The 27,346-nt window shown below is 49.0% G+C and overlaps 1 protein-coding gene across 6 annotated transcripts in view; it reads left to right on the top strand.

The window, feature by feature from the left end:
• The window catches only part of PRDM11 (PR/SET domain 11), an 87,107-nt gene that overhangs the window by 40,587 nt on the left and 19,174 nt on the right, over nucleotides 1–27,346 (top strand). For 4 of the 6 annotated variants that reach the window (XM_081063900.1, XM_081063901.1, XM_081063902.1 and 1 more), the window contains exon 5: nucleotides 15,978–16,045. In XM_081063900.1, the coding sequence (XP_080920026.1) occupies nucleotides 15,978–16,045 (68 nt within the window). Of the gene's footprint in view, nucleotides 1–15,977; nucleotides 16,046–20,268; nucleotides 20,691–23,802; nucleotides 26,013–27,346 lie in introns of those variants that run through there. The other 2 variants (XM_081063904.1, XM_081063903.1) reach the window with 1 other exon arrangement.

The following is a 27,346-nucleotide window of genomic DNA, read 5'->3' as shown; positions in this document are numbered from 1 at the left end:
GGGACAGCCCAGCCTGGCAGGTTGGGGTCTGTCAAGCAGGCAGCTTCCCCAGGTTTGCAGCCTGGGGGAGTCTGGGGTCTGGAGAAAAGGGAGGCTAGGAAGCTCTAGAGTTTGCAACCTGGTCCTGGACCAGCTCCACCCCTCAGGAGTGGGTGTGGCCTGCAGTGCAGGGGTGGAGCCAGAGGCCAGATTCTTGCTCCCCTGGAGGTTGCTTCCTAGGGCCTTAGAGCTGCAGCATGTGGATGGGTGAGGGGAGGGCGTGGCTGGAGGTCCAAGGAACCTGTGGAGACTTTGACCTTTGTGATCCAGAGAAATGAGAGGCATTGAAGGCGGTGAAAGCCTGGAGAGAACAGATGTGCAAAATGGCTCCAGAAAGCAGGACGTGTGTGTGTGTGTGTGTGTGTGTGTGTGTGTCAGTGTGTGTCAGAGGACGGGTTGGCTGAATGATGGGAGAGAGGGAAATGGTGGGCTGAACCACGGCCCTGATTTTGGATGAGGATCTGGAAACCCCACATCCTAAATAAGCTGCTGAATGATGGGAGAGAGGGAAATGGTGGGCTGAACCACGGCCCTGATTTTGGATGAGTATCTGGAAACCCCACATCCTAAATAAGCTGCCTTCATTTGTCAAATCCTGTCCCAAAGCCATGCTTGATGTCCTTTCTTGACCTTCTGCCTGACTTCAAAAACTCTGGCCCCCATCCAACACAACACATTTCCTCCACAACTCCACAACTCTTCAGTGTGTATTCTCCAATAGAAATCATGGTGGTGCTAATGGGCAGCGCAGCCGTTAATGTTTATTGAGCACATACTCTGTTTGGGTCCACGCTCTGCACTGGATAGCATGATCTCATTTGATCCAAATAATGCCTCAGGTGAGGTAGATATTCTATCCACCGCACAGCTGAGAAAACTGAGGCCTGGAGAGAGTGAGCCATCCTGCACGAAGCTAAACAGCTAGTAAGTCGCTGCGCGGGGCAGTCTGACTTCAGAACCCGCCCTCTCATTTTGCCTCCTGTTCGTCACCACCTCCCTCACTCATCCCTCGTGTTCCTACCTCCTGGCCTTGGTTCACTATTCTCCTCATCCTTCCTGCCCAGCACAAGTGCCCTCTCCATCTCCCCTCAACCAGAGGGAAAGCGGGTCCCACTGTGTGCAGGGACACACTGTGTTAGGGACACTGCCTCGGTTTAGATGGACCAAATGGCCATTTCCCTTTTGTACCTTTCTTTCATGGTCTGGTCTCCTTACAAGGAGTTTTGCACTCGTGTCTGGCTGTTTAGAAAAGAAATGCCCCTCCATCTTCTTTCTCATCTCATTAGAAATTATCACCTCCACCAAGCATTGCCAAGGTTGCCAGGCCACCTGCAGGCATGAGGCCCTGAAGGAGGGCCTGCATCCGGGGGTTTGCTGGAGAGGCAGAAGAGAGAGGAGGCCGGCACAGGGTTTCTAGTTCAGATTTTCACTTAGACCCAGTCTTGTTCCAGACGGGATTTTTAGGGCAGCCTAGCAGGATACATAAACTATAACATGATAACTCATTAAAACTGGGAGAGAGAAGAAGGAAAAACAAGGGTGGAGGCCCTACATGGAGCCAGGAATGAGCCTAATAACATATACCATAATGACCAGTAGGTGCATTTGGGGTCCAAAATCTGGCAGCCACAGCGAAAAGGCACTGGTCAGCTACCAGTGCGTTCTGTCCCCAATGGGAGAAGTTCCAGGTAGCTCCTGAGGAAGTCACCCGTTCTGGGTACTGCTACCGGACAGAAGACAACCCGGGGCTCCTTCTAAGGAGGATGCTCTGTGGTGAGACGGCTCACCAGCTGGCAGGCAGCCTCTCCACCCACCAGACCCCTACTGTTCTGGGGAGAAGCACGTGAAATGGTGTTGCAGTGTTTTCCATTTCAGCTTCCATCGTTAAACGAGCATTTATTTTAAAACTTCAAATTGAATGTGCAAACGTTCGTGGCAGGCCCTCCAGAACAGCCTGAAAACCCCAGAGTAACGGGGATAGGTAGAAGTGTAAGCAGATTATCTGCAGTGCCACGAGATATCAGGGCCAACAGGCACGTTGTACCAAGTGTAGGGGAGCTCAGAGAAGGGAAGAATCATGGGCTTACCCAGGAAGCAAAGAAGGGATAGTTGAGACAGGTTGGGCTTGTATGTGTGCCCCATCATGAGCAAGTGCTTTTTGTGCTTGTTTCAATTTCTGTGAACTCTTTATTTTGAAAATTTCCAACCCTGTAGAAAATTTCTAATAGTATAATGAACTCCCACACACTCTTCATCTAGATTCACCTATCGCTAACGTTTTATAACAATTGCTTTATAGCTCTCAATATACCTACAAGCACATCCTTTTTTGTTTGTTTTTCTTCTGAACTGTTTGAGATACAGGGACAGACATCAGGCTTTATGGGTCATACCGTCTGTGTCACCACGAGTCAACTCTTTTCATTGTTAAGGCGAAAGGAGCCATCGACAGTACATGAATGGATGAGTGTGGCTGTGGTCCAATAAAACTTTATTTATGAACATTGAACACTTTGAATTTCATGTAAATTTGAAAATCATATAAATAAAATAATATGAAAACAATTTTTTTTTATTCATTAAAAAACTACGAAACCCATGCTTAGCTCACAGGCTATATAAAAATGGATGGGAGCTGGATTTGACCTGCAGGCAGTAGTATGCTGACACTTGTCCTATATAACCGTAATATATACAGTCAAGAAATTTAACAACGGGGAGAATATTGTCTCACTTCAATCCATATTTAGATTTTCCCAAGTGCCCGAAGTCATGTCCTTTATAGTTTTTTCCCCACCCAGGACCCACTCAAGCATCATGCATTGCATTTAGTTGTCACGTCTCATTAGTCTTCTTTATTCTAGAACATTCCCCTGCATTGTTTTTTCTCTTTCGTGATATCGACACTTTGGAAGAGTCCAGGCCAGTTGTTTGCAGAATGTTCCACAGTTTAAACTTGTCGGCTTGTTTCCTCATGATAGATTCAGGTTATAGACTTTTGGTACAGACGATACTGTGTCTTTCTCACTGTAGACATCAGGAGGCACAGGATGTCAGTTTGCCTTGTTTTTACCATATGGTTTTAACAACTATTGATGATTCTTGCTTGTATCAATTATTATTCATGGCTTAAAATGATTTTTTAACCATTCCTTCTACATTTATTACTTGACATTCTTCTGTTTACAAGAGTGCTCAGACTTATCCCCCACCCGCTTCCCCATTTAAAAATTATTTTTAGTATCAGTATGGACTCCTGAATTCTTTTTTTTCCCTTCAATGTGTTCTAGTCCATTACTTTCATTATTCTTTTTGATGTTTAAATTGCCCTAGATTTGGCCAGTGGGAGCTTGTTCAGACTGGCTTCTTGTTCTTATTTTAGCACTTCCTTTCTTTCTGTTGCAAAGAGATGTTCCAGCTCTATCTCCTAGGAGCTCTAATTTATTTTAGTGTGAAATGGTGTGTAGAAACTAGGATCTCTGGGGAATAGGTGTGCACATTGTTACTGGAGTTTCCTTGCTGCTAAGCCTGAACTAGGTTTTGAGGGATGAGTTGAAATGAGTGGCCTATGGAGTCAGGAATTGAGGGGCCACGTAATTGCAAGCAGTGGGCAGAGCATGTACAAAGGCCTGGGGGCACACATATAATATTGAGATGGGGAATAGTAATAGGGTACAGCAGAAGTAAAGTGCGCTTACAGGGAAAAGTTGAAGATGATGCTAGAAAAGTCACTTTTATCCTGTTCTAAGATATTATGGATCTTAAGGCACTATTGGTTCAATATCATCTTTTTCCAGGAATAAAAATAATGTACCTCGATCCTAAGATTACTTATAATACCAGAAGCGTTCAATGAACTCAACTTGTGTAACTATTTTATAAATGCTGGAAGTTTGGTTATTGGATCACAAACCAAACCAAAGATTCTCCCCAGAATATAATATGCTGGTGAACGAGTCCTGGCTGGAATTGAGTCTGTGATTCTCAAATTTTTATGTTAAAACAAAGGTAAAGCATGAAAAACTATTCTGAACTGTCCAGTGTTTCCGTATAAAACAGCTCCTAACTTGACCTTCATTCCTTGTGTCCTCATCACTTCTATTGTGATTGTGTTTCTCATTTGTGTTGTGTTCAGGTGACTTTTAATATTCACGTATGAATATTACATTAATTTTATTCTAACATTACTTAAAAAGGTATAAACATCAAGCTAGACGAACACATTGCACCAAAGCTTTTAAACAACTCTAAATGCCAAGACAGGTTTCCAAATAGAAAGTCAACGAGAACTACACAAACCAACCGAATTCAAATTAATGCAGTCACCTCCGTGTGCTGGATTATGTTTTACTGTCATGAAGTTGCTGTTTATGAGGTGACGATTCGGATACAGGCCTTTGGCATACGCGTGCACTCGTGTGTCACGTGATGTCTTTATTTTCTGTGTTTGTCTCTTTTTGAAACACTGGGAAATCTTTTGTTGGTGTAACTCCCATGATGTGTCTTGGTCTTTTCTTTGTCAGAATGCACCGTGTACATAGTAAGTTTGCATCTGTTCTTTTGTCACGGGCTGAGGTTAAGTAGTAATAACTGGTGTTGTACAGTGAGCTGTTACTGTGTAACTAGCTATGTCTAGATTTAGTGGCATAAAACAGGGGTTGGCAAACTTTTGTGTAAAGGGCTAGACAGGAAATAGTTTAGGTTTTGTGGACCATACAGTATACTGTCACAACTGCACAATTCTGTTGTCGCGGTATTACAGCAGCCATAGGTGTGACGGGTTCTAATAAATCTTTATTTACGGATATTGAAATTTGAATTCTGTATAATTCTTCCACGATGCAATATTCTTCTTTGGATTTATTTTTAACTATTTGGAAATGTACAAACCATTCTGAGCTGGTGGGCCATACAAAAACAGGTGGTGGGCTGGATTTAGCCTGCAGGCCATAGTTTGCTGCCCCCTGGCATAGACCAACCATCAGTTATTCTTGCCCCTTGATTGCTGGTTGACTGTGGTTTGGCTGATTTAGCTGGGTATGGCTGGGCTGCTCTGCCTCACGCTGCCGTCTGGTGAGACTGGCTCCTCCCCATGGAGCCGGATCTGCTCCATGTGTGTTTGTTCTGGACCCAGACTGAAGGGGCAGGGGCTCCCTGGGAAAGCTCTTCTCCTGGCAAAGGCAGAGGCCTCAGAGGGCAAGCCCACCTTCACAAGCGCATTTCAAACCTTTGTGTGCATTACATGTATTAACATCCCATTGACCAAACAAGTCACCCGGCTGTACCCAAGAACAAGGAGCAAAGAAGGGCTACAGCCCACCTGTAAGACAGAGTCTCCTATAGAATCCTGTGGCCCATCATCGGTTAGGGAGGGACTAGAACTGGGGCCGGGAACTCCGTCTGCCACAGTTGCCAGCTCAGTCACAGCACAATACTTTTGTGTGGGTGAAAATCTCATGGAAATCTTCTTTTATGTTATTGTTTTTTTTAATGAAGGCATTGAATTAAATATTCTTAGAACTGTCGGATCTTGAGAATATGTCCAAGGACCCTAGGTTGAGAAACAAGAATTTCTAGGAAACTTCCTAGCTTTAATAATGGGGGATTTCGGGTTTCCTACTGTTTGAAAATTCCTCCAGGAGAGGTCTTGTCTGATCTGCAGCCTGATTTAGCCCCCTTAACCCTGGTGGGTCCTCAGCAAATGCTGGGGACGGTTGGTATGCGACAACAAACACGACACATATCCTCACAACCATACTATAGAACATGTTTTATTATCCCCCATTTACAGATTGGGAAACTGAGCCTTAAAGGGCCAGGTTACTTGTCCAAGGCTACACAGCTAACAGTGAGGCCAGGACTTCAAACCAAAGCTCAGGCTCCTAATCTCCAGCCCCAGAAACGAATATCTAAATGCACTTAGTCTTCTCCACATACATGGAAACCTCCGGTTTCTGTAGGGAATACTTTTCAAGCCGATGGTATAAGATTGTTTCCTTTTCCTTGTCTGGTTGCTGCTGATATTTGGCAGAGTTGATGCGTATTTTAACAGCTTTATTGAGATATAAGTCACATACCATATAGTTCACCCATTTAAAGGGTATACTTCAGTGGTCTTTAGTATATTCACAGATATGTACAACCATCACCACAGTCAATTTTATATCGTTTTCATCACTTCAGGAAGAAACTCTTCTTTGGCTATCATCCCTCCTCTTCCCCTCTCCCCCTCTAAGCCCTAGGCAACCACTAATCTACTTTCTGTCTCTATAGATTTTTCTGTGCTGGATACTTCATATGAATGAAATCACATAGTACGTGGTCTTTTATGACTGGCTTCTGTCACTTAATGTTTTTTAAGGTTCATCCATGTTGTAGCTTGTATAATTTTTTATGGCCAAATAATATTCCACTGCATGGATATACTATATTTTGTTTATCCATTCATCCATTGATGGACAGTTGGGTTGTTTCCACCTATTAGCTATAATGAATAGTGCGGCTATAAACATTTACTTACAGGTTTCTATGTGGACATATGTTTTTATTTGTCTTGGGTATATACCTATGAGTGGAATTACTGGGTCACATGGTAACTCGATGTTTAATCATTTGAGAAACTGCCAGCCTGTTTTCCAGAGCAGCTGGGCCATTTATATTCCCACCAATAATATATGAGGGCTCTGATATCTCCATATCCTTGCTGACACTTGTGGTTATCTGACTTTTTTATTCTAGTTGTCCTAGTGGGTGTGACATGATTTTTGTGGATCTTTGGTTTTTCTCTCTGCTTTTTTTCTATCTTTTGTTCATTTCACTGGCTACTCGGGGAGAGCACCCAGGATGGATGTGCAGGTCGGGTACTGAACAACTCACACTAGCCCTGTCAACTGCTTCACTCTGCCATGTTCGTCTGGAAGACCCTTCAAATCTGGAGCATGATATTGGAACTTTGTTCCTCCTTTCTCTCCAGCCATTTGAATTTGCATTTTTGCTGCCTCCCAAATGGGCAGAATCTCCTGGGTCTTTCTCCCATCTTTGCCCCAAAACCTTTCGTGTAAGGCATAACTAAGAGACAGGGTTTGTTCTTGACGCAGGGCCACTTCACCGGCTTTACCAGCAGTGAAATTCACTACCAAGAACGGTGAGGTCAAGTGTGTTCAGAGTCGGGGGTGGGTGGTCCTGAGGCTAGCTCTTAGGCTGGATGCCTCTTACAGGCAGAGTACAGGAACTTGGGAAGGGAAGAGCTCTCTGAGCTGGTTACTGGGCTCCGGACTCAGAGTTTCCTACCACTTGTGGGCAAGTGACTTGTTTTCTCCAAGCTTTAGTGTTCTCATTCATAAAATGGGGTTGCATAATCGACTGGAACATAGAGCGTTGTTGTGAGTGCTAATGCTTGTTGCACGCCTGGTGCACAGAAGGTGCTGAGCAGGTCACAGTCAGCTTTATTACCTCCAGTTAGCTTCACATGGGTTTCAGGAAAGGCTGGGGGTTGTGAGTGAAATTACAGAATGTGAAACCTGGATGTGGAATTTGGGATTGCGTGTAAACATGCCTCATTTACCAGGTCTCCAGGGCTTTCTTGAAATTTGATAAGAGAGAGTTTCAGAATGATAAAAGAAAGTACCAATTCCATTATCAGTTAAATGGGGACGGGAAGAGTTAGATCCTGGTTTTTGAGCATTTCTGAGTCACCTAGAAAGTTATACATCAATATTCACAAATTGCTGCGCACATTTTAAGGGACCCCCTTTCCCTGCTGAAACCTATCTATGGGCAGCAGGTTAGGAACCCAGGCCTGAGTGATGTCAGAGGTCCCTTTCCAGCCTAAGTGTTCTTCACTTCATCTTTCGGGCAGAGCAGAGGCCAGAGTTCAAGTTCAAGTTCAAGTTCAAGCCAGCCTCTTTATCTATCTGTGTTTCTATTTGATGGACTGGGAAGTAGCTGGAGAACAGAGGTGATGCTGTCTGTCTCCTGGGGTTCCGGAAGGAGCATCTGAGATGTGATGTGTAAAAGCGCTTTATCTACTGTGAATGGCTTCACAAATCATTTTTGTAACCACTTTGTTCTAAGAAGAGGTGCAGGGCTGAAAATCAGAATGCTTTATGGATTCGATGGAAACTTTATGGAAAGTTGCAAGCTTATCCGGTTTTTGAAAACCCAATCTCCGCAGCATCTGGTTATGTTACCATTTAGGGGAGCTCAACAGTGAGTCCTCGACTGCAGCAGACATTCTGTCACAAAGCAGAATATTCCTTTTATTAAATGCCAATCATCACATAGCAAATTTGCTCAAACCAGAAGAAAAGCTGGAAGTTCAGAGAGGATTCCAGGTCATTCCTGGTTGATTCTGACAAGGTCATTAGAGGGAGCATGTGGGTAACCTCCATCACTCTCAGAGTGTTTAGGAACGTGGCAGAGACCCAAGTTTGAACTCCAGCTTCCCTGTGTATTTCCTTTGTGTCCTCAGGCAAGTTACCTAACAGCCCTGAACCTCAGTGTCCAATCTGTACAATGGGCATAATAATAGCAACTACTTCATAGAGTTGAGAATTCATGAGACAATGTATCAGAGGACTTGGCACCGTGACATTGCTCTATGAATGGCAGCTATTGATGTTTTATTATTGATGCCTTTATTATTACCATGGCCCGTGCTTGAGCCAGGGGGTCAAAACTCATGCTTTCATATTATTTTCTGAGGATCTGGCTACGTAGAATCATACAATCTTAGTTTTTGACAGACTTTTACAGGTCATTTAGGACAGATTTCCACTCACTGGGGAAATCCTTTCTTCTGTCTCCCTGATGGAGTATCATCCAGCTACTGCTTAAATTCTCCTAGTAACAAGAAACTCACCACCTTGCAAGGCTGCTCCTTCTAGTGGAAGACTGCTCTGCATTTTGGAGCACCCACGTTAGGACTGTTCTGCATACATTTTCTTTGTGCTGAGTTCAGGCCTCCATCTTCCTAAGTGCATGCTGGTCCCGATCCTGCCTCCATGAGGTGGTGGTCCTTCCTACATTTGGTGATGGCTCTGCTTTCTCTGACCTCTTCTTCCCCAGGCTAAGGGAGAAGACCCCGTTACCATGCTGGTCCCCCTTCTTTGGTCACGTCCAGGTTATCAAAGTCCTTTCCACATCACAGTGCTCAGAGCCTGGGCTGGTCCCAGAAATGCCAGGCTCAGAGGGGCCAAGGAGTTGACATTGAGGGATAAGGTGAGGAAGGACTCTGGGAGACCAGGATTCTGGGGGCTTGGTCCCACGCATCTGGCCCCAGGTGGCTAGGACCATCTCAATCTCAGGACTGGAGGCCCATGTCCTCCTCTCTACTTAAGGTAGCCTGGGCTCATCAGTGACATGTGACATGGTCTACATGCCCTGTGTGATCCTACCAGTCTCTGCTCCCTCTGCCTAGAACACCCCTGCCCTCCTCTTCTCAAAGACTGCAGCTAAGATTCCACATCCCCCAAGAAGGTCCTCAACTGACTCCCCGTTATAGGACTCCAGCTGGGACGTCCACAGACTTCCACAGACCACAGGATATTGCAGTGGGCTCTTCACATCCCTCGCCTGTGAGTGTGATGATGAGAGCAATGATATTCTCTACCTGGATCACCATTTTATCCCCAGAGCTGTCACTTTAGCTGCTCCCTCCGTGATATTTGTTGAATGAATGAATGAATGAATGAATGAATGCTTAATTTGAGAAAATCGCGATTGGTGGGAAAGATAAGCCAAGAAACATCCCTCAGCTTATCTCCAGATCTGAAGCCCCAACAGAGGCCTTAGGCAGCTCCCATGGCCCCCACAGCTCCCGCCCGGGTCTCTCTGCCCAGTTGAAGCGGCAAAAAAAGCTGATTGCAGCAACCCCAAGTTGACCCATGGACCTCGCACTGCTAACAATTAATCATAACTAACATTTGGCCCCTTCCTGAATAGTCACAGTCGTGATCGTAATGCCAATAGTAACCCTTTGTTGAGAGCTTTCACATCAGTCATTTCAGCAGTGCTGCCAAGGTTGGTTTTCACCCCATTTTATAGATGAGGAAACTGAGGCGTGGCCAGTAAAGTCACCTGCCCAAGGCCACTCACTTGTAAGTGATGACGCCGAGATTCTAGCCGGTTCCTGTGGCTCCATGGCTCTTATAATCCACTAGGTGCTTCTGCTACTGGCTTCAGGGTCTACACACGCTTCTCTTTTCCCCCAGAAGAGAGAAGAACAATCAGAAAAGGATAATGTAGAGTGATTAGGATTATTATTGTAATAAAGGTCAGGATTCTATGAGATTCCAGGGGAGGGTCCTTGAAGACTGGGGCATCCTCTGGGGAGACTGCCAGCGAGGAGAAGCCTGAGCTGCATGTTTTCTCTTTTTGTCTGAGAGTTTTAAACCACAAGGCAGAAGAGTCTCATAAGTAGACAAAAAAGGCAAAATCCTCATCCCGCTTCCCTCTTTCCTCCCCTCCAGAGATCATCAGAGTCGAAAGTTTGAAATGTGTCTCAGACATTCGGTACACATAAAAACATAGACAGAGCGGGGTGGTGGCAAATGCTCGTGGTGGTAATGATGGTGTGTGGGGCGGGGTATGTGCCAATGTGTGGGTGTGAAGGCTCCCATCATGGCTGGTTTCGTGTGACCACCATGAAGGCAGTGAAGGAGCAGTTGGGCAGAGATACAGCAGCAACTATTACATAGTATTTCTGCTGTACAGATACGGTAGATCCGAGTAGCTTCAAAAACATAGATAATAGTAAAATGTAGTAAAATTATTAGGAAGTGGTAAACTTTGAGTATTTACTACCTTTTCCGAAGTAGAATTACTGAATTGTAAGCTTAATAGAATTTAATTTTTAATGATGCCTGTGTTTAACAACTGCTTCACAAAATGCTGGAAAATTTTATGGTCGTCTCTCATTAGCCAGTCCAAGGCAGCTCCAGCACACCACTCATTTCATTTTTCCTAAAGTAGTAACGCTGTATAATTTATTTCCTTGCTTTTTACGCAAAACATTCTGTATCCAATAGTTCATTTATTCAACCAATATGCTACCATGGGCTGTGTGCTGTGGAAGAAACCAGGGCCAGGCCATTGTCAAGGATAGCATAGCCACGTGCTTTCCCTTCTTTCGCTCATGGTCTAGTGAAGGAGACAGTTATCAAATCGATAAGGAGATAAACACCATCAATAACAAAAATACACCCTGTGATTAGGTCTCTAAAAAGGTGTAACAGGATGATGCCATAGAGATGATGCTGAATGGGGGACAGGCATGTGGAGGCCAGTGTGTGGCAGAAGAGAAACTATTGTAAGTTCAGGTCAGGAAAAGCTTCTTCTGCGGAGGTGACCGAAACTGAGACCCAGAAGACAAGAATGGACCCGCTATGCAAAATTTAGTGGGGAAAGGGTACAAAAGGATATGCTCCCTTGGGTGCCATTTCTATAAACTTTACAATCATGCAAAACAGTTCTGTACATCGTTTTTAGAAAAATCCTGTATAGTACAAATGGGAAAGCTCCCTACCAGCTTCAGGATGGTGGTTACCCTTGGAGGGCGGGAAGGAGAATGAATTGGAGGCAGAGATGGTTTTTAACTGTATCTTGGTATTTTCTTGAAGCAAAAGGAGGGAGGGAGAGGTCTGGGACAAACATGGCTGGTGGTAATGTTCGTTGGCTGGAGCTGATGGATGCCAGACTATCAGCTGCATTATCCTTTGTAATTTCTGGATGCTTGAAATATTTCATGATAATGATTTTTTTTTTTTTTTGAGTGGGGAAAAAGAGGTTGTAGGCAGCCGTCTTGACCAGTGTAAAGGCTCACTCTCAGATCATCATGGCTGCAGAAAAGTTAAGGGGGAAAAAGAGGCTCAAGAGAAGTTGGGGAAGTAGCCAGGGACCAGGGCATAGGGGCCTTGAAAGCTGTGACCCCAAGTCCGAGTTTTATTGAAAGTGCAGTACCGTAGATGCCATCTGGTGAGTAATCTGATTTGCATTGATAAAAGATTCCTCTGGTTGCTTTGAGGAGAATTGGTGGAGAGTTAAGAATGACCTCAGGGAGGTTAGTTAGGATCTCGTACTTGTCTAGAAGAAAGCTGATGGTGTCTTAGATCAGGCTGGAAGCAGGAAGCAATGGGAAGAGGAGTAGTTGCAAAATCTGATTTGGAAGCCTTGCTGAGGGATGAGATATTATTGGGAGGTGGAGAGAGGGAGGAATGAAGGGTGACTTTATTTTTTAAAAAACCAAAAACAGGTTTATTGAGATACAATTCACATACCATAAAGTACATTGCTTAATGGGTTTTGGTAGGGATGACTCTCTTTTTGAAACCTGAGTGGATGATGGTTTCTAATATTGTGCTGGGGAAAACGAGAGAGGTACAGGCTTATGGGTGAGGCCTGAGACAAGTTTGCAATGCCCGTGAGACATCTCAGGGAAGATATCATGTGGGAAGTTAGGTATTCACATCTGGGGCTTGAAGATTTGTGAGTAGTGAACAAATGGAGAGTCTCGGAATGGATGTGAATATCCAGACAAACAGTAAAGAATGCGTGTGTGAAGGAGGGAAGGGAGCTTGCAATCCAGCTGAATTGAAAGTTCATGCTTTGAGCCTCAGCCTACTCTGCCAGCAAACCTATTACAATAAGAGTCAAAAAAGAAGAGAAAGAAAAGAAAAAGAAAGAGAGAGAGAAAGAGAGAGAGAGATGGGCAGACAGACTCCTACTCAAGATGAGCCTCCAGACCAAATCTCTAAAACTATTGAAGAAAGTTAACATTAAAAAGACAGCCTCCAAAAAACAAATAAAATACCAACAAAACAAAACAACAACAAAAACCAGAAACACACTCATAAATACAGAGAGCAAACTGATGGTTATCAATAGGGAAGGGGGTTGAGGGGCTGGGTGAAAAAGGGGAAGGGATTAAGAAGTACAAATTGGTAGTTACAAAATAGTCACGGAGATGTGAAGTGCAGCACGGGGAATATCGTCAATAGGATTGTAATGACTATGTATGTGCGCTGGGTGGGTGCTCCACTTGTCGGGGATCACCTCATGAATTATGTGGGTGTCTGGGCACTGTGCTGTGCACCTGAAACTAATATAACATAGTGGTGAATGTCCACTATAATTGAAAAACAAAAGACAGCCTTCAAAAATGAAATTCACTCTAATTAAAATAAAAATAATAAGAGTATTCTAAAAATGAATTTAAATAACTGTTCAGAGTCTGTATCAGAAGTAGGTTTGACGGAATAACGGAGATTCAAAATAACAGAGGCTGAAGCAAAATAAGAATTAAGTTTTCTTTTATGGATGCATGCAAGGCCTGGTGAGCTGGCTCTGCTCCACTAAAGGAGCCAAGCTCGATTCAGCTCAAGGAGCCAAGCTCGATTCAGCTCATCACTATCTCAATGCTTAGATTATCCTCACAGTCCAAGCTGGTAGCTAGAGTTCCAGCCATCACTTCTGCATTCCCAGCAGCAGGATGGTAGAAGGGCATGTATCAGCTATCTATTAAAGAAGTTTTCAGAAACCTGACAGATGACACTTTCGCCTATATCCTGTTGGCCACAACTTAGCTAGGGGAAGCCACGAAATGTATTCTCTATGACAGGTGGTCAGTTGCCCAGCTATCATCCAGGTATTCTGTTACAATGAATGCAGAGGATAATAGATCATTAGGGACAATTAGCGGTCACAGCCTTAGGACCCTCAAAGAAATAAAGGAAGGAGAACATCCATTTAAAAAAATGATGGATTAAATAAAAGTTTAAGAATTAAAAATAAAAAAGATCAAGACAATGGGTTTTTATTTGTTTGTTTGAATTTAAAACCTCTGCTCTTAAAAAGGCACCATGAAGAGAAGGAATAAATAAACCACAGATTAGGAGGAAATGTTTGTAAGTCATATATCTGGTAAAGGACTTGATTCCAAATATATTTTTCAAAACTCAACAATAAGAAAAACACTCCACAATTTAAAAAATGAGGAAAAGATTTGAACAGATACTTCACCAAAAAAGATATGCAGCTAACAAATCAGTTCATGAAAAGATGTTCAACCTCATTAGTCATCAGAGAAATGCAAATTGAAACCACAATGAGCTACTGCTTCATACCTATTAGAATGACTAAGATAAAAACGATGGTTCATACCAAAGCAAGGATGTGGACCAACTGGAATTCCCATACACTTCTGGTGGGAATGTTAAATGGTGCAACCACTTTGGAAAATAGTTTAGCAGTTTCTTAAAAGTTAAACATGTGACCCAGCCATTCCACTACTAAGCATTTGCCCAAGAGAAATGAAAGCATATGTGTCTACACAAAGATTTATAAGTGAGTTAATTCTCTTACCAGCTTTCCTTGTAATAGCCAAAAACTAGACACATCCCAAATGTCCATCAACAAGTAGATAGAAAAATTGTGGCATATCCAAACAATGGAATACTCACCAATACAAAGGAATGAATTATGGTACACACATTGCTATGAATAAATCCCAAAATAATTGCACTGAGTGAAAGGAACAAGACATAGCTGGCTTTTATTTGATTCCATTTACATAAAATCTTAGAAAATACGAAGTAATTTATAGTGACAGAAAGTAACTCACTGGTTGCCTGTGGACTGGGGATGGGAGGTGTGAGGAGAAGCAGGAGGAAGAGATCAGGGAGCACAAGGGAACTTTGGGTGGTAATGGACATGTTTGTTATCTTTGTGGTTGTGATGATACGTATGTACATTTGTCAAAACTTATCAAATGGAACATTATATGTCAATTACACTTCAACGAAGCTGTAATCGATGAAGAAAAGGATGAAGAAGAAACATGACATTATGAAACAAAAAGAGTCAGATGTGGAAAAAAAACAATTACAAATTCTGGGAGTGAAAAATATTCATTGCATTAAAAGTACTCATTAAAGAGGGAAGGAAAGGAAGGAAGACCCTCTACAGATGGACAACCTCTGGGTGGATGCAGTCAAAGAGAGAATTAGTAAATTGGAAGAGAGTTCTGAGACATTTTCCCCGAGCACTGCCCAAAAAGAGAAAGAAAAACATGAAAGGGTAGTTAAAAGACATGAAGAATAGATTGAGCTACACCTACATACATTTCATAGAAATTCTACGAGAAGAAGAGACTGGTGAAAATGACTAAGACGCTATACTCAAAAGATAATAGCGGAGAATTTTCTAGAATTCAAAAAGAGATGTAAGTCCTCATCGAGTAACGTGCTCATCGAGGAATGAGGAGAATTTTTAAAAAGTAAATCTCCAGTTCAAAATCACATGGGGAAACTGCAGAAAAGTAAGAATAAAGAGAAAGCCTTAAAATTTACCATAGACAGATTATCCACAAAAGGACATTAGACTAACAGTAGGTGGCTTAAGAGTCTATGGAAGCCTTTTCGGCAATCTTCAACGAGCGGGAAGAAAATAAAACTTCATCTGCCTAGAATTCCGTACCCAGCTGAACTTTGATTCAGGAGTGATGATGAAATAATGACAGTTTTATAGAAGATAAACGGGCCCAGCCCAAATCTTGAGGCTCTGGAACGTTTAGAGACTGGGGAGAGGAGAAGCCCTCTCAAATCGCGTATGCCTAGTCATCTCATCCAGTGCTGGCTTCTGACTCCCACAGAAACGAGAGAGAGGGGAAGGACTGCATTTGACTATTGTTGCAACGTGAGGCTATTGAAAATGCTGCTTGTTGGCCAGTGTCTGGGTATCCCATCAGGACAGAGGAGGGAGATGGAATTCCTAGTCCCAGCTCAGGTTTCAGCCCTGCAGCAGTGGGGGCTTTGTAGTGGGAGAGCAAGAAGAAAGTTCTGTGCTGGAGCAGATGGGGCCAGGCCCCGGGCCCTGGTTTGGGGAGGAGCCCATGAGCGCCCCCTCTATGATGGCCCATTCTAGACTGTCTCTCTGTCTTCCAGATTGTGGACAAGAACAACCGCTACAAGTCCATAGATGGGTCAGACGAGACTAAAGCCAACTGGATGAGGTGAGTCCTGCTCTCTGCTGATTTCCCAGGAGCCTTGCTCGAACTCTGGAAAGGAGGCCAAGGGAGCATGCGGGGCCTACGGTATCTCCAGCGGTGGACAACCCTGAAGGCCCCGGGGCTGGTGCTTGCAGGGTTTGGGATGTGTCTAACTCTGGGGGACCCTCTAGCTCCCCCAGGTTTGCATCAGGGGGCTCTGGAGAAGGCCTGTGGCCAGGCTGGCAGGTTACAGGGACCCCTAAAGACTCCATATTTCTCGGTGTATCTGGAGTACCCAGGCCCCTGGCTTCGGGCAGCATTCCCATGTGGAGGTGGGGGCTGGGGGGCTCGTCCCTCCACCTGGGACTGTGACACCCCTCACAGGGCAGACTCCTGCTGGGGGACTCCTGCAGGACTCACCCCAGTATAGCCGCCGCAGTTGTTTACGTGGCCCTGTGGAGAAGGAGGCTTCTGGCACAGTCAAGCTCAGTTTCCAGTGGCGCTTTCAGCCCCACATTGAGTACTTTCAAGAGTGGTTTTACCGTGGTCCAATGTTTGGGACAGAAGTTCGCACCAGAAGGATACTTCACGGCTGGCCAGGGAGAGCAGGGGACTGGCCCAGAGTTACCCAGAGGCAGCTGAGCTGAGCTTGGAACTCTGAAGGCTCCCCTTCGCATTCTGTGCTGCTGGCCTGTACTGGATGCCGGGGCCTTGCTTGGGGCTCTGTGGGCGGGTGTGGGAGGTGAGACTTGCCTCGTTGCCTCCTTGGTGGCCTCTCTCTGAGACGTGGCAGCAGTGACGGGGATTTGGATCTGGGTTAGAGAGGAGGCCTCGGATGGCTGGACCCAGGGGCTTGGCCGCACCGTGGATTGGGCCCTTGTCAGTATCTGTGCGGTTCCGTGGCCCACGGGGGCTGGGAGCTCATGTGTAGAGGAGAGATTATGCTTGGAGGGAGGGCAGTTAGGGACTTTCTAAGAGGAAGCTGCTGTGTTCAAACTCGGAGGCTTTCCAAGCAAGTGAGGAGGAATTGGTTTCCGGTGGGGGGGCTGTGACGATGTCTCCGGTGTCCCTCCTTGTGGCGTCACTGCTTACTGCTTACCTGTGCTCCCACCTAAGAGCGTCTGACCAGCGGGGCTGCACTTTACTCTCCAGGGTAATTTAGGATTCATCCTCTTACCCTGTTTCCCCCAAAGTAAGACCTAGCTGCACAGTCAGCTCTAATGTGTGTTTTGGAGCAAAAATTATTATAAGACCTGGTATCATATCATGTCATAAATCATATCATATCATATCATGTCTTATAAGACCGGGTCTTATATGAATTTTAGCTCCAAAAGATGCATTAGAGCTGATTGTCTGGCGAGGTCTTATTTTCGAGGAAACACGGTAGTTGTCAGGGCAGCTGCTCTCGTTGCTGTTTAACAGGTACAGAAGCAGAGGCACCGAGGGTCGGGCAGCCCCGGCCTTGCCTGGTGGGGACAGCACCCTCTCCCCCTGGCCCCCTTTCACATCATCTGGTCAGCAGTGCCATGCAAGTGGCTCCAGGAAGGGGTCCACACTCCTAACTGCCTTTTTCTCCTGGACCACTGAGTGCAGGTCAGCTCAGCACACATAATTCAGCACCTCCCTGAGCACCTACTGGGAATGAGAGCCTATACCGGGCACCCGCAGTGGGTCAGCCTGGCCTGGCCTAGCCCTCCCAGCCGTCCCCGGACTCACACCTTCCAGCATGGAAATCGCTATTTCTGAAACAGCCATCAAATGGAGGCGCAGACAATGTGCTCCAAGGGCCCAGATGGAAGTGGAGGGGGCCTTTGAGCTGAGCCTTCAGAGGGGCCAGGATCTTGTTGGAGGGCACTGTGCACAAAAGCACAGAAGTGGGGACCAGGCGTCCGGGAGGCCATCAGGTGGACGGCGCAGCCCAGACCCAGGCTTGTGCTTCTGTCCCCTGTGGCTGCAGGTTGGTTCTAGGCATCGAGGGGAAGTCCGGTGGCAGGCCTTTCTGCACTGTCCCTTTCAGGACTCGAGGAGCTTTGGCTGATTCTGTTCTACTTTTCCACCCATCTCTGATCTTTCTGCTTGGGAACAAGGCTTTACCACAATCCAAAGAAGGGGATTCATCACCTGTACTAACTGAGTGCTCATCTGGCACCCCAGAGATTCTGACTTAGTCGGGCTGGGACTGAGCCCAGGGTACTGGCGGTTTTTAAAGCTCTCCATAGTGACGGACGCTCCGCGAGTGTTGAGAACCACTGCTCTCTAGTGCTTTCCGTGCTGCAGTGGTACTCTAAGGCCCGGAGCAGAACACGGTCATGCAGGCAGGGGCAGAGCCATCTCGGGACTTCTGGGCCAGTGTTCTTTCTGCTTGTGCGCAAGGAATCAGGTGAAGCATGGCTTCCTGAGCCTTGTGTGGGGTGGGTTGTGCTACCGCTACCTTGCCGCCATGGGATCCGTTCTGTTCCTGCTCCGAGACCCACTCTGATCCAAGATGACCCCAAGGTAGTCACAGCTGCTGGGCCCTCATCTCTTTAAAGCCTCAAGGAGTGGGTTGGGGCTGGGTGTGTGATTCATTGCCTTGGAGATGCCCCTCTGGTAGTAGTTGGAGGGGAAAACCAGTTCATTCCAGAATCCTCCTCCCCCCTTAAGGTACAGCTGCCATGTGTACAGCTTTCTCATTTGCAGACATCTTCTCTTGCACCGTCACAGCCTAGGGTCTTAGGGATGATCAAATAGTTTCTTCAAAAAAATCAGTGGTGGGCTGGGAAGAGAATGGGCACCCACGTAATGAGTGGGCTTTATGGCAGCCCTGTTAGGTGCTCTGCATTCATGAAATCAGTGGTGTCTGACCAGGGGCTCTGTTTTGCCCCCTGGGGGTATTTGGCTGTGCCTTCAGACGTGTGTGGTTGTCACAACTCTGTGGGTGGATGCTACTGGCTTCTCTTGGGCAGAAGCCAAGGATGCTGATAAACCTCCGGAACTGCCCTTTCCCCCCTTCCCCACTAACAAGGAATTTTTCAACCCCAAATGCTAATAGTAGTGAGATTGAGACATCTCGGCATGCAGGCCTCCCGGCAGCCCTGGGAAGTGGCACTAGAAGCACCACCCCTGTTTTACAGAAACGAGTTTGCGGAGGAGACTCAGACTCTAGTCCCAGGCCTCTGCCTTCCTCTCCCGCCTCCTGGGCTGTGGTGTTGTGGGAGGGCCGGGGGGAGGTGAGAGCTGAAGGGTCTTTGTGCCCCTGGCCTCTCGCCATGGTTTCAGCCACAGCCATCGGTGTGAATCAAGTCCCAGGTCTGCCTCCGTAACCTGGCTTCCTCTTTTGGGTGGACCTCTTGGCACTAGTTAAAGGGTAGACAGAGCCACACGGTGGAGATACTGAGTTCCAGAACCAGAGCAGGTGCCAGGCCAGAACAGGGGAAGGGCCGCACTGTCCCCTTGCCCAGGGCCCCTGGCTGTTCTGTGCAGTTGGAAGCCGAGGTCACTCCTGGTCTCCATCGAAGTAGAACTTGTCTGCTGGTGGGCGCTTGTGGGTTCCTCCCATTCTACCCATGAGCTTCAAAAAAAAACCGCAGCAGCCTCCCCGCAAAGGAGCTGCTGCCAGCCAGCGCTCCAGTGGGAGGGAAGTCTGCCCACACCCAGAGGTGGGGATGTGGTGGGGACTTGAGGGTGGGGATAGAGAAGGGAGCCACAGGACAGAATAAGCTCTCTGTGACCCTACCCTAATTCTGGGCATCGCCAGCGAGGCCACACACCTCGGAAGGCCACTGTGAATAGTCTCCCTGTTTCAGTATTCTTACCCCAAGCCATTTATAGAGGCAATGGCCTAATCCTAACCCCAAGAAGTATCCTTTGTTCCTTTTTAGGGCTTGAAAGCTCTGTTATTCCTTGTGCTTTTCCCTCCTTAGTAACAATCCCCTAGGTTGGTGTGGTGGTTTCAGATGGGGAGAGTGGGCTGGGAGAGGCTGAGCGAACTGCTCTGGCTGGCACGGCTGGTCAGAGGGAATGCAGGGCCTGAAACCAGAGGCAGCGGATGCAGTCCAGTGCTCCCAGCCATGCGCCGTCTCGCTTCTTTCCCTCCGAGGAGTAGTGGCAAGGACCTCTCAGGAGGAGGCGGGTGTGGTGGTGGTGAGTGGGCAAGGGTGCCCAGCTGCCTCCTGCTCCCCAGCTGGGGGCCTGCAGTAGGAAGGAGGACCACCCGCACTGACGGTCATTTACCCAATTGTGCTTTGTGGGATATTCAACCCAAGGAATGTGGCGCCCCTGGCCGAGCGTAAGCGGAAGCCCAAGTTCTCCAAGGAGGAGCTGGACATTCTGGTCACCGAGGTGACCCATCACGAAGCGGTTCTCTTTGGGAGGGAGACCATGCGGCTGTCCCATGCGGACAGGGACAAGATTTGGGAAGGCATAGCTCGGAAAATCACCTCCGTCAGCCAGGTCCCTCGCTCCGTCAAGGACATTAAGCACAGATGGGATGACATGAAGCGGAGGACCAAGGACAAGCTGGCCTTCATGCAGCAGTCCCTGTCGGGCCCTGGGGCCGGGGGCCGGGCCCCCACCATTGTGCTCACTGCCCACGAGAGGGCCATCGAGTCAGCGCTGCTCACAGCCCGTTCCGGGCACAGCTTCCCCAGGGCGGAACTGGATGGCACCGACAGCCCTTCCACCAGCTGTGAGTACCACTTGTCCCCCTTTCCCAGGCTCCTCCTGCCTGCTCCCTAGCCTCCTCCTCGGCGATTTCCCATTCACTTGCCTTCTCCTTCTCTCTTCTGTCCCTCTCTGTCTTGCCCATCTTTCCAAGTCTTCCCTCCTTGTCCCACTCTGTCTTCTCCACCCCTTTCCGTTCATTCATCCTAGAATATTTCCTGAACACTGCGCCAGGAGTTGTGCTGGGAGCTGGGAAGACAGAGTTGTGTATAAAACCTACACCGGCCCTGCTCTTGGGAAGTTCCTAGACTCGTGGGAATAGACAGACTTTAAGTAAATAATTGTATAAGGAAATTTGTAATGAAGGATGAAGGACCAGTACAGGGAGTTCTGAGGGCGGACTTCATGGGTGTGTGACCTGTGCCATCGCTCGGGACCCTGAGCTCAACAAGGGCTTCGTGCGGGGTTAGATGCTCTGTGGTCCCTTCTTGAAACTCTTAGTAGTTTAGGAACAAGGCATCCTGCATTTTCATGTTGCCTGTGGCGCTGCAAATGATGTAGGAGCCCTTTCTGAGAGCCAGCAGTGGTGGAACAGGCTCTCCACCTGGGGCTGGGGAAGGCTCCCGGGAGTGACAGTTGAACTGAGATGCAAAGGGTGAGTAAGAGTTAACCAGGCCTGGCTGCGTGGGGCGCAGACAGGGGAGGGGAGGGGAGGGGAGGAGAGCGCCTCGCCTTGCAGGCTGAGAACAGCATGTACAAGGCCCCGCATCAGGAAGGCGCTTGGCACGTTCCAGGAACAGAGAGGAGCCAGGGAAGCCCAATGGAGCAGGCGAGGGGGAGGGGAGGGGGCGTGAGAGGAAGCCAGCCAAGTCTTCAGGGCCCAGGCCACAGAAAGATCAGTTTCTCTGTCTCTGTCTATTCCTAACATCTTTTATTTCTGTGTTGTTTTCTGCATTTCTGTCCCACGCTGCCTTCTCCCACTTCTCTCTGCAGTCGGCCTCTTGCTGTCTACCCCCTGGCTCTCTCTAGTGGTCCCTGGGTCCCCTCCCCATCCGTACTGCCCCCATGTTCCCCTCTTCTCTCTCAGCACTTGCTTTCCTCTTTCCCCTATGCTTCCTGTGTCTCAGGACAGATTTTGCTCCCAGGGGCTGGGGTGCGGGATCTCCTGGCCCGGCCGGCAGTAGTTCTTGCTGGGACTGTAGTTCTGGTTGGGCTTACCAGAAGGGGGAGCAATTGAGGTCTTTCTGTGCTGGGGCTGCACCCCTTTGGGTTCTGCTTCTGCACACACACACCCTCGGCCCACAGGTCCAACTGGAGGCCATCTGGCCTCTGAGAGACTGAGCAGGGCAGGACGGCTCCAGGGAAGCGGGCCACTGGCCAGCCCGTGAGAAGGTGGTTCACACAGACCCAGCCTTCCCTTCCCAGGCCCCTTGCCATTGGGATCTGCTAATTTCCTGTTTGGCTGGGGCTCCTGACAGGTGGCCATTCAGACTCAGGTTTTCAGGACTGGGAAGGAATACGGAGACCGTCTACTCTGACTTCCTTGTTACCAGATGAGGAAGCATCTAAGCTCCAGAACAGAGGTGGTCCCAGAACCAGGACTCGAACCCAGGTCTGCCAGCTCCCAGTGTATCAGTGTTTTACTAAATTTTGGGACAATTCCACCCAATTATTAGAAAAAGAAGGGAGCCAAGCACCCAGTAAAGTCCATTCCTAAATCCTGCCCTGCTCACCCCTCCATATCTCCGAGACCGAAGGTAATGAGGTTACCAAATGTCACCTGGGCTGAGCAGGGGGCCCAACGTCCTCCTCTGAAGGCCGAGCCAGCCCTCCCTTTCCTTCCCCATCAGTCGACCAGCTGTTACAGCACTTGGCCAGCTGCTCACTCATAGAATGAGGCCCTGGAAGGGAGGGAGCAGCATCACCTCAAACCTGCCTGCTCCTTCCAACCCTGCCACTCCAGAATGGGACTCCCCAATTCTCAAGGAATGGCTGCTATCCCACTAGGAGGGGTCACAAGGCACTGGTCTTACTGTACTGACTCAAGTGAGACCCTGAGGCCCTTGGGAGGCATTGGGCTAAGGGCCAGAAGAATCTGTCTGTCCTCCCATCACCTCCCCTGGGGCTAACCCGTTCTGAATTCAGCCTCTCAGGTACAGGCAGGGACGATACGCCTGTCAGTAGGGTCAGCCTGTATATTTTTTATTCCTGCCTTGGGAATCAGCGCATAACCGTGATCACAAGCGAGCCGAGCCCTTGAGCGGGGGCTGGGCCTCTCCATGTGACTGACTGCAAGTAGCAGTCTGTCTGATGGTCCCTGAATGCCATCAAGCGCTCTTGGGCTGGAGCGATATGTCTGCCCTCACTTTGTGGTGCCAAGAGGGGTGTCAGGGCTGGTAGCAGAGGTAGATATCCTGCTCAGCACCATCTGGGCTTGTCTGTTCTGGCACCATCCCTTGCTTCCCTTCTCCAGCCTGTCAATATCCTGCCCTCCCCACCTGCCCCACCTGCCCCCACCCCCGCCCCCAGCAGTGACTTAACGTTGCAGATTCCAGCAAGGCCACAAGGTGGCCCCACGCAACTCAGAAATGGCCTCATGGAGGCTGGAACTTAGAGCGGCCTCGCAGTACCTTTTGGCAGGTGTCCCTCTGTCATCTCTGCCACCTGTCTTTTCATCTGTTCTCTGTGTAGACTTCTTAACAACCCTGTTAGGTGGACAAGTGGTTGGGGAAATAGACAGAGCAGTGATTATCTTTGCTTTGCAGAAACTGAGTCACAGAGAGCTGAAGAGAACGATTGGGTTGACATGCTATCACTGACACTGAGGTCCCCAAGTCCCCTGACCTGGGCTCTCTCACACTAGACTGTCACTGTTCCTGTGAAAGGAACGCGACCTGGCACTGCTTGTGCTCAAACCTCTTCCCAGGGGTGCCTGGCCTGCACGTCTCAGGGATTTGGGGAGCAGGTGTTTCTTCATGGGTGCGTGGACAGTGGCCGTGTGCCAACCTAGGCTGACGGGTGACAGGGGAGGGGGATGCTAGGGTAATTATTTTGGGGGGGAGGGTGAATCCAAGCCCAGGGCTGCCCCCTTTCTCCCTGTTGTAATCATTTGCCCTTCATTGTTTCTGTCCCCCAAGATGATGAAGATGAGGAGGCCCCTGGGCCCTCGAGGCAGCCTCTGCGGGTGCCCCTGCAGCGGTCACTGGAAGAAGAGGCCCGCCTGGCCAGGCCCACCCTGCTCCGCTCCTCCTCCTCCTCAGACCAGTCCGAGACGGTGGGCCCCAAGCCAGAGACCCTGCCCCGGCCCTCGCCCCAGGCCCAGGCCACCTGCAGGACCCCTCGGCCGCACCCCAACCCGCCCAGCATGGGCCTTGACTGGCAGCTTCTCCACGCCCACACCCAGCAGACTGAGATGTTCCAGCAGTTCTGCCAGCAGCTGGTGACCGTGCACCGGGACATGGCAAACAGCATGCACGTCATCAGCCAGGCCATGGCCGAGCTGACCAGCCGCGTCGGTCAGATGTGCCAGACGCTGACGGAGGTCCGGGATGGGCTTCAGGCATCTCAGCGGGGGCCGGACGCGGCCGCCCCCATGGGCTCCACCCCCCAGGCCGAGGCTCCCCCAACACCCGTCCCAGCACCAGTCCCCACACGGACTACCAGGTCTCGGAAGAGAAAGCACAATTTCTAACCCAGCCGGCGTGCCCTGGGTGGAAGAGAGCTGGCGGAGGGTGTCGGGCCTCGAGACAGGGGCCAGTCTCTTGTGTCCAGGACTGATAACCCTTACGAGATATTGGGGGGACTGGCGTCTCCTCCCCGAGTGCAGGCCAGCTGCCCTGTGCTCTAGCAGAGCATGTATTCAGCCCCACTCTCTCATCTTTGGCAGATGCTCAAGATTCAGGAAAAGCGCCCTGCTTGATGCGTGCTTGGCCTGGAGGGTCAGCCTCCTTTTGGTCTGCACCCTCTGGTAGCAGGTCTTGCAGGGAAAAGGGGAACAAGCATGAGGAGCTTCCGAGTGGAATCCTGCTTTCCATCCCCAGGGCTGCTGCGTCAGCCTCCCAGGCCCTAATTCTACTGCTTTGGAAGGGGGCAAGGCCTGAGGATGGGCAGGTGGAGCTCAGCCCTTCCAGGCGGGGTCTGTCCTCCCTTCCCCCAGGGCCCTGGCCCTGGCAGGCGGTGCCCCTGCCTTGGCCTTCTGCTTGCCCTCCTGTGTGCGTGTGCTCAGCTGCTGTGCTTGCCTTTTGTGGAGTGGGAAGAAGAATGGGATGACGTCGGAGGAAGGAGAAGACTACCTGGCGTTCTTAGCGAGAGCACTGGATGCTTTTCCCTGCACTGCAGGTGTGCGATCTCAGTGGGTTCTCAGGACAGCCGAGAGGCAGCCAAGTCGGGTATTATTATCCTCATGATTGCCATTATCACCTGCATTTCATAGATGACGAATGACACAGCAGTTGGGGGCGGGGAGGGCGGGGGAGCAGGACTGGAAGCCAGGTCTGTGGATTGTTCGGCTCCCCTGTGGGAGGCCAGATCTGGAGTTGGGAAGGATATTGCTCCTGGCCTGCCCTGCCTCAGCTCTCCTGAGTGCCAGTGGGGGGGCAGCAGCAGTTAGAAGGTGAGTCCACTCACCCTGCCCTGGCATGAAGGCTGACAGCCAGTGGCTGGGGAGAGGCAGGGCCCCAGTCTCAGGATCCAGAAGGAGACCCCTCCTCTGGCTTCTAAAAGAACCCAGAGCCCAGCAGGGCTCCTGTCCCTTCCAGGTTCCAGCATGCCTCGCCTCTGCTTGCTTGGGCTGCATATGCATTTTCTACACAGATCTGTAGCTTCATGTTTCGTTGTGGAGTGTGGGGAGAGAGCCAGGTTCTTAGAGTTAGGGAGGGAGGTGGGTGTGGCAGATGCAAGCTTAGCTTTGACATGGGTGCAGCTCAGCTCTGTGTCTTCTTTGCTCCCTGGCCTAAGGCTGACCCTGGCAGAAACTCTCATACCCCAGCCCCCCACCCTCCCACACCTGCCTCCAGAGCCATAGTGGGGCTCGGAGGACTGCTGTATCCAGTGCCTGCCTGGCCGTTCCTAGAGTGCTGCTTCTACACCCAGACCAAGCTTTGTCCCTTATAGGGAGACTGGAGGGCAGTTGCAATGTTCCCGTGGCCTTGGCTTCATCTCCTCATTCTGTGGTTCTTTGGGGTTTCCCGCTCCCCCAAACTGACCACTCACTCCCCTGTCCAACGGCCCAGTGGCTTGATTATTGCCTGGCATTGCCTGGCCCTTCGATGCTGGAATCAAAGATTGCCTTCCCAAGTATTTTTGTTAAGATGGCAATAAAAAGAAATTGATCTCACACTTGGAACACACCCAGTCTCCAGGATCTTTCTTTGGTCTGTATTCTCTTTCTTTGCTTCCTGTGAAAATCTCAAGGCCCCCAAAGCAGGGGTTAGATGACTAAGGGAAAGCGTGCTGGCGAGAGGGGCTCAAGTGCCCCTGGCGTTTCCCATAAGCTCTCAGATGCCCTCTATTCAGCACCACGCAAGGCCCTTAGAGGAAAGGAAAGGAATTGATGGTCTGAGGGAGACACAGCATCCACATATGAAACCATTCTGCTACATTTAATTTATCTGCACATCAAACGTGAGATGTTGCTAAATGAATTTTACCTTTTATTCCCCAAAAGTAAATTAGGGGTCCTGGAAAAACACACCATTTCTGGCGGGAGACTCCAGAAGGGTCAGGGGCTATCCATTTGCCACGTACCTCAGGGAGTACCCTGAGGCGTGAGCTTTCTTTGGAAACCTCCCCACTGATCCAGGTGTCTCTGTCACAGGCAAGGCCCTGCCCACCTAGAGTTGAGGCTTCTCGAAGTAACTGAAGCAGCTTCCTCTGGCTTCTCTTGGGGGGGTCTCCTCAGCAGGGCGGGGGCCTCCTAACAGGCACATTGCCCCGGCTTACTGCCAGTCACCCCGAGAGGGTCTCCCGAGCAGGAAACCCCCAAGTCCTGATCAGGGATTCACCCCCATTCTGGGAAGGTTCCAGCCTGCCTTTGCTCTCTTGGACTCTAGGTCATCCTTTGCTGTTCTTGGTCACAATATCATGGCCGTGGAAATCAAGATAATCGATTTCCAGGACATGCAAAGAAGCTGTGAAACTGAGCCTGGCGTCTTTGCCATCCAAGTCAAGGTACCAGGCAGCGATGGCTGGCCTCTCTGGGTCTGAGGGGTGAAGGGGTCAAGTGGAAGGCAGAGGGGACAGAGAGATGAAAACACCGGTCAACTTCAGATGGAAAAGATGCGTTTCTTTTTCTTGGCTGGAGTGGAGACTGTGGGGCTAGTACAGCAAAACAGGAAGGTGAAATGGGGCCAGTGGATGGAAATGAATGGGCAGCCAATTTCAACCTGAGATAGGGAAGTCCCTACTAAGAGTCTGAGGCCTCCAGCCATGCCAAGGACCAGCTGGGTGAAGTTTTATCAGAAACCAGATGGATGCATGACCCACAGACCCTCCCAGCCCGAGACCTAAATGCATGTGGGAACACAGACAGACTCCAACCTCTCCTCGGTCAGTCTTTTCCCGTTTCTGCCTCTGTGACCAGTGCAGCTTCCTTTCCTTCGGAGACATATACCCACTGAGCAGGAGTATCTGCGCCTGGGCTTTATCTTTCCCCTCCAATAAAATGGACACCCTGTGGATTAT

This window comes from Rhinolophus hipposideros (assembly GCF_964194185.1).
Source record: "Rhinolophus hipposideros genome assembly, chromosome: 10".
NCBI classification, from domain to species: Eukaryota; Metazoa; Chordata; class Mammalia; order Chiroptera; family Rhinolophidae; genus Rhinolophus; species Rhinolophus hipposideros.
Note: the sequence above shows the minus strand (reverse complement) of the source record. Positions and strands in the feature narration are given on the sequence as shown.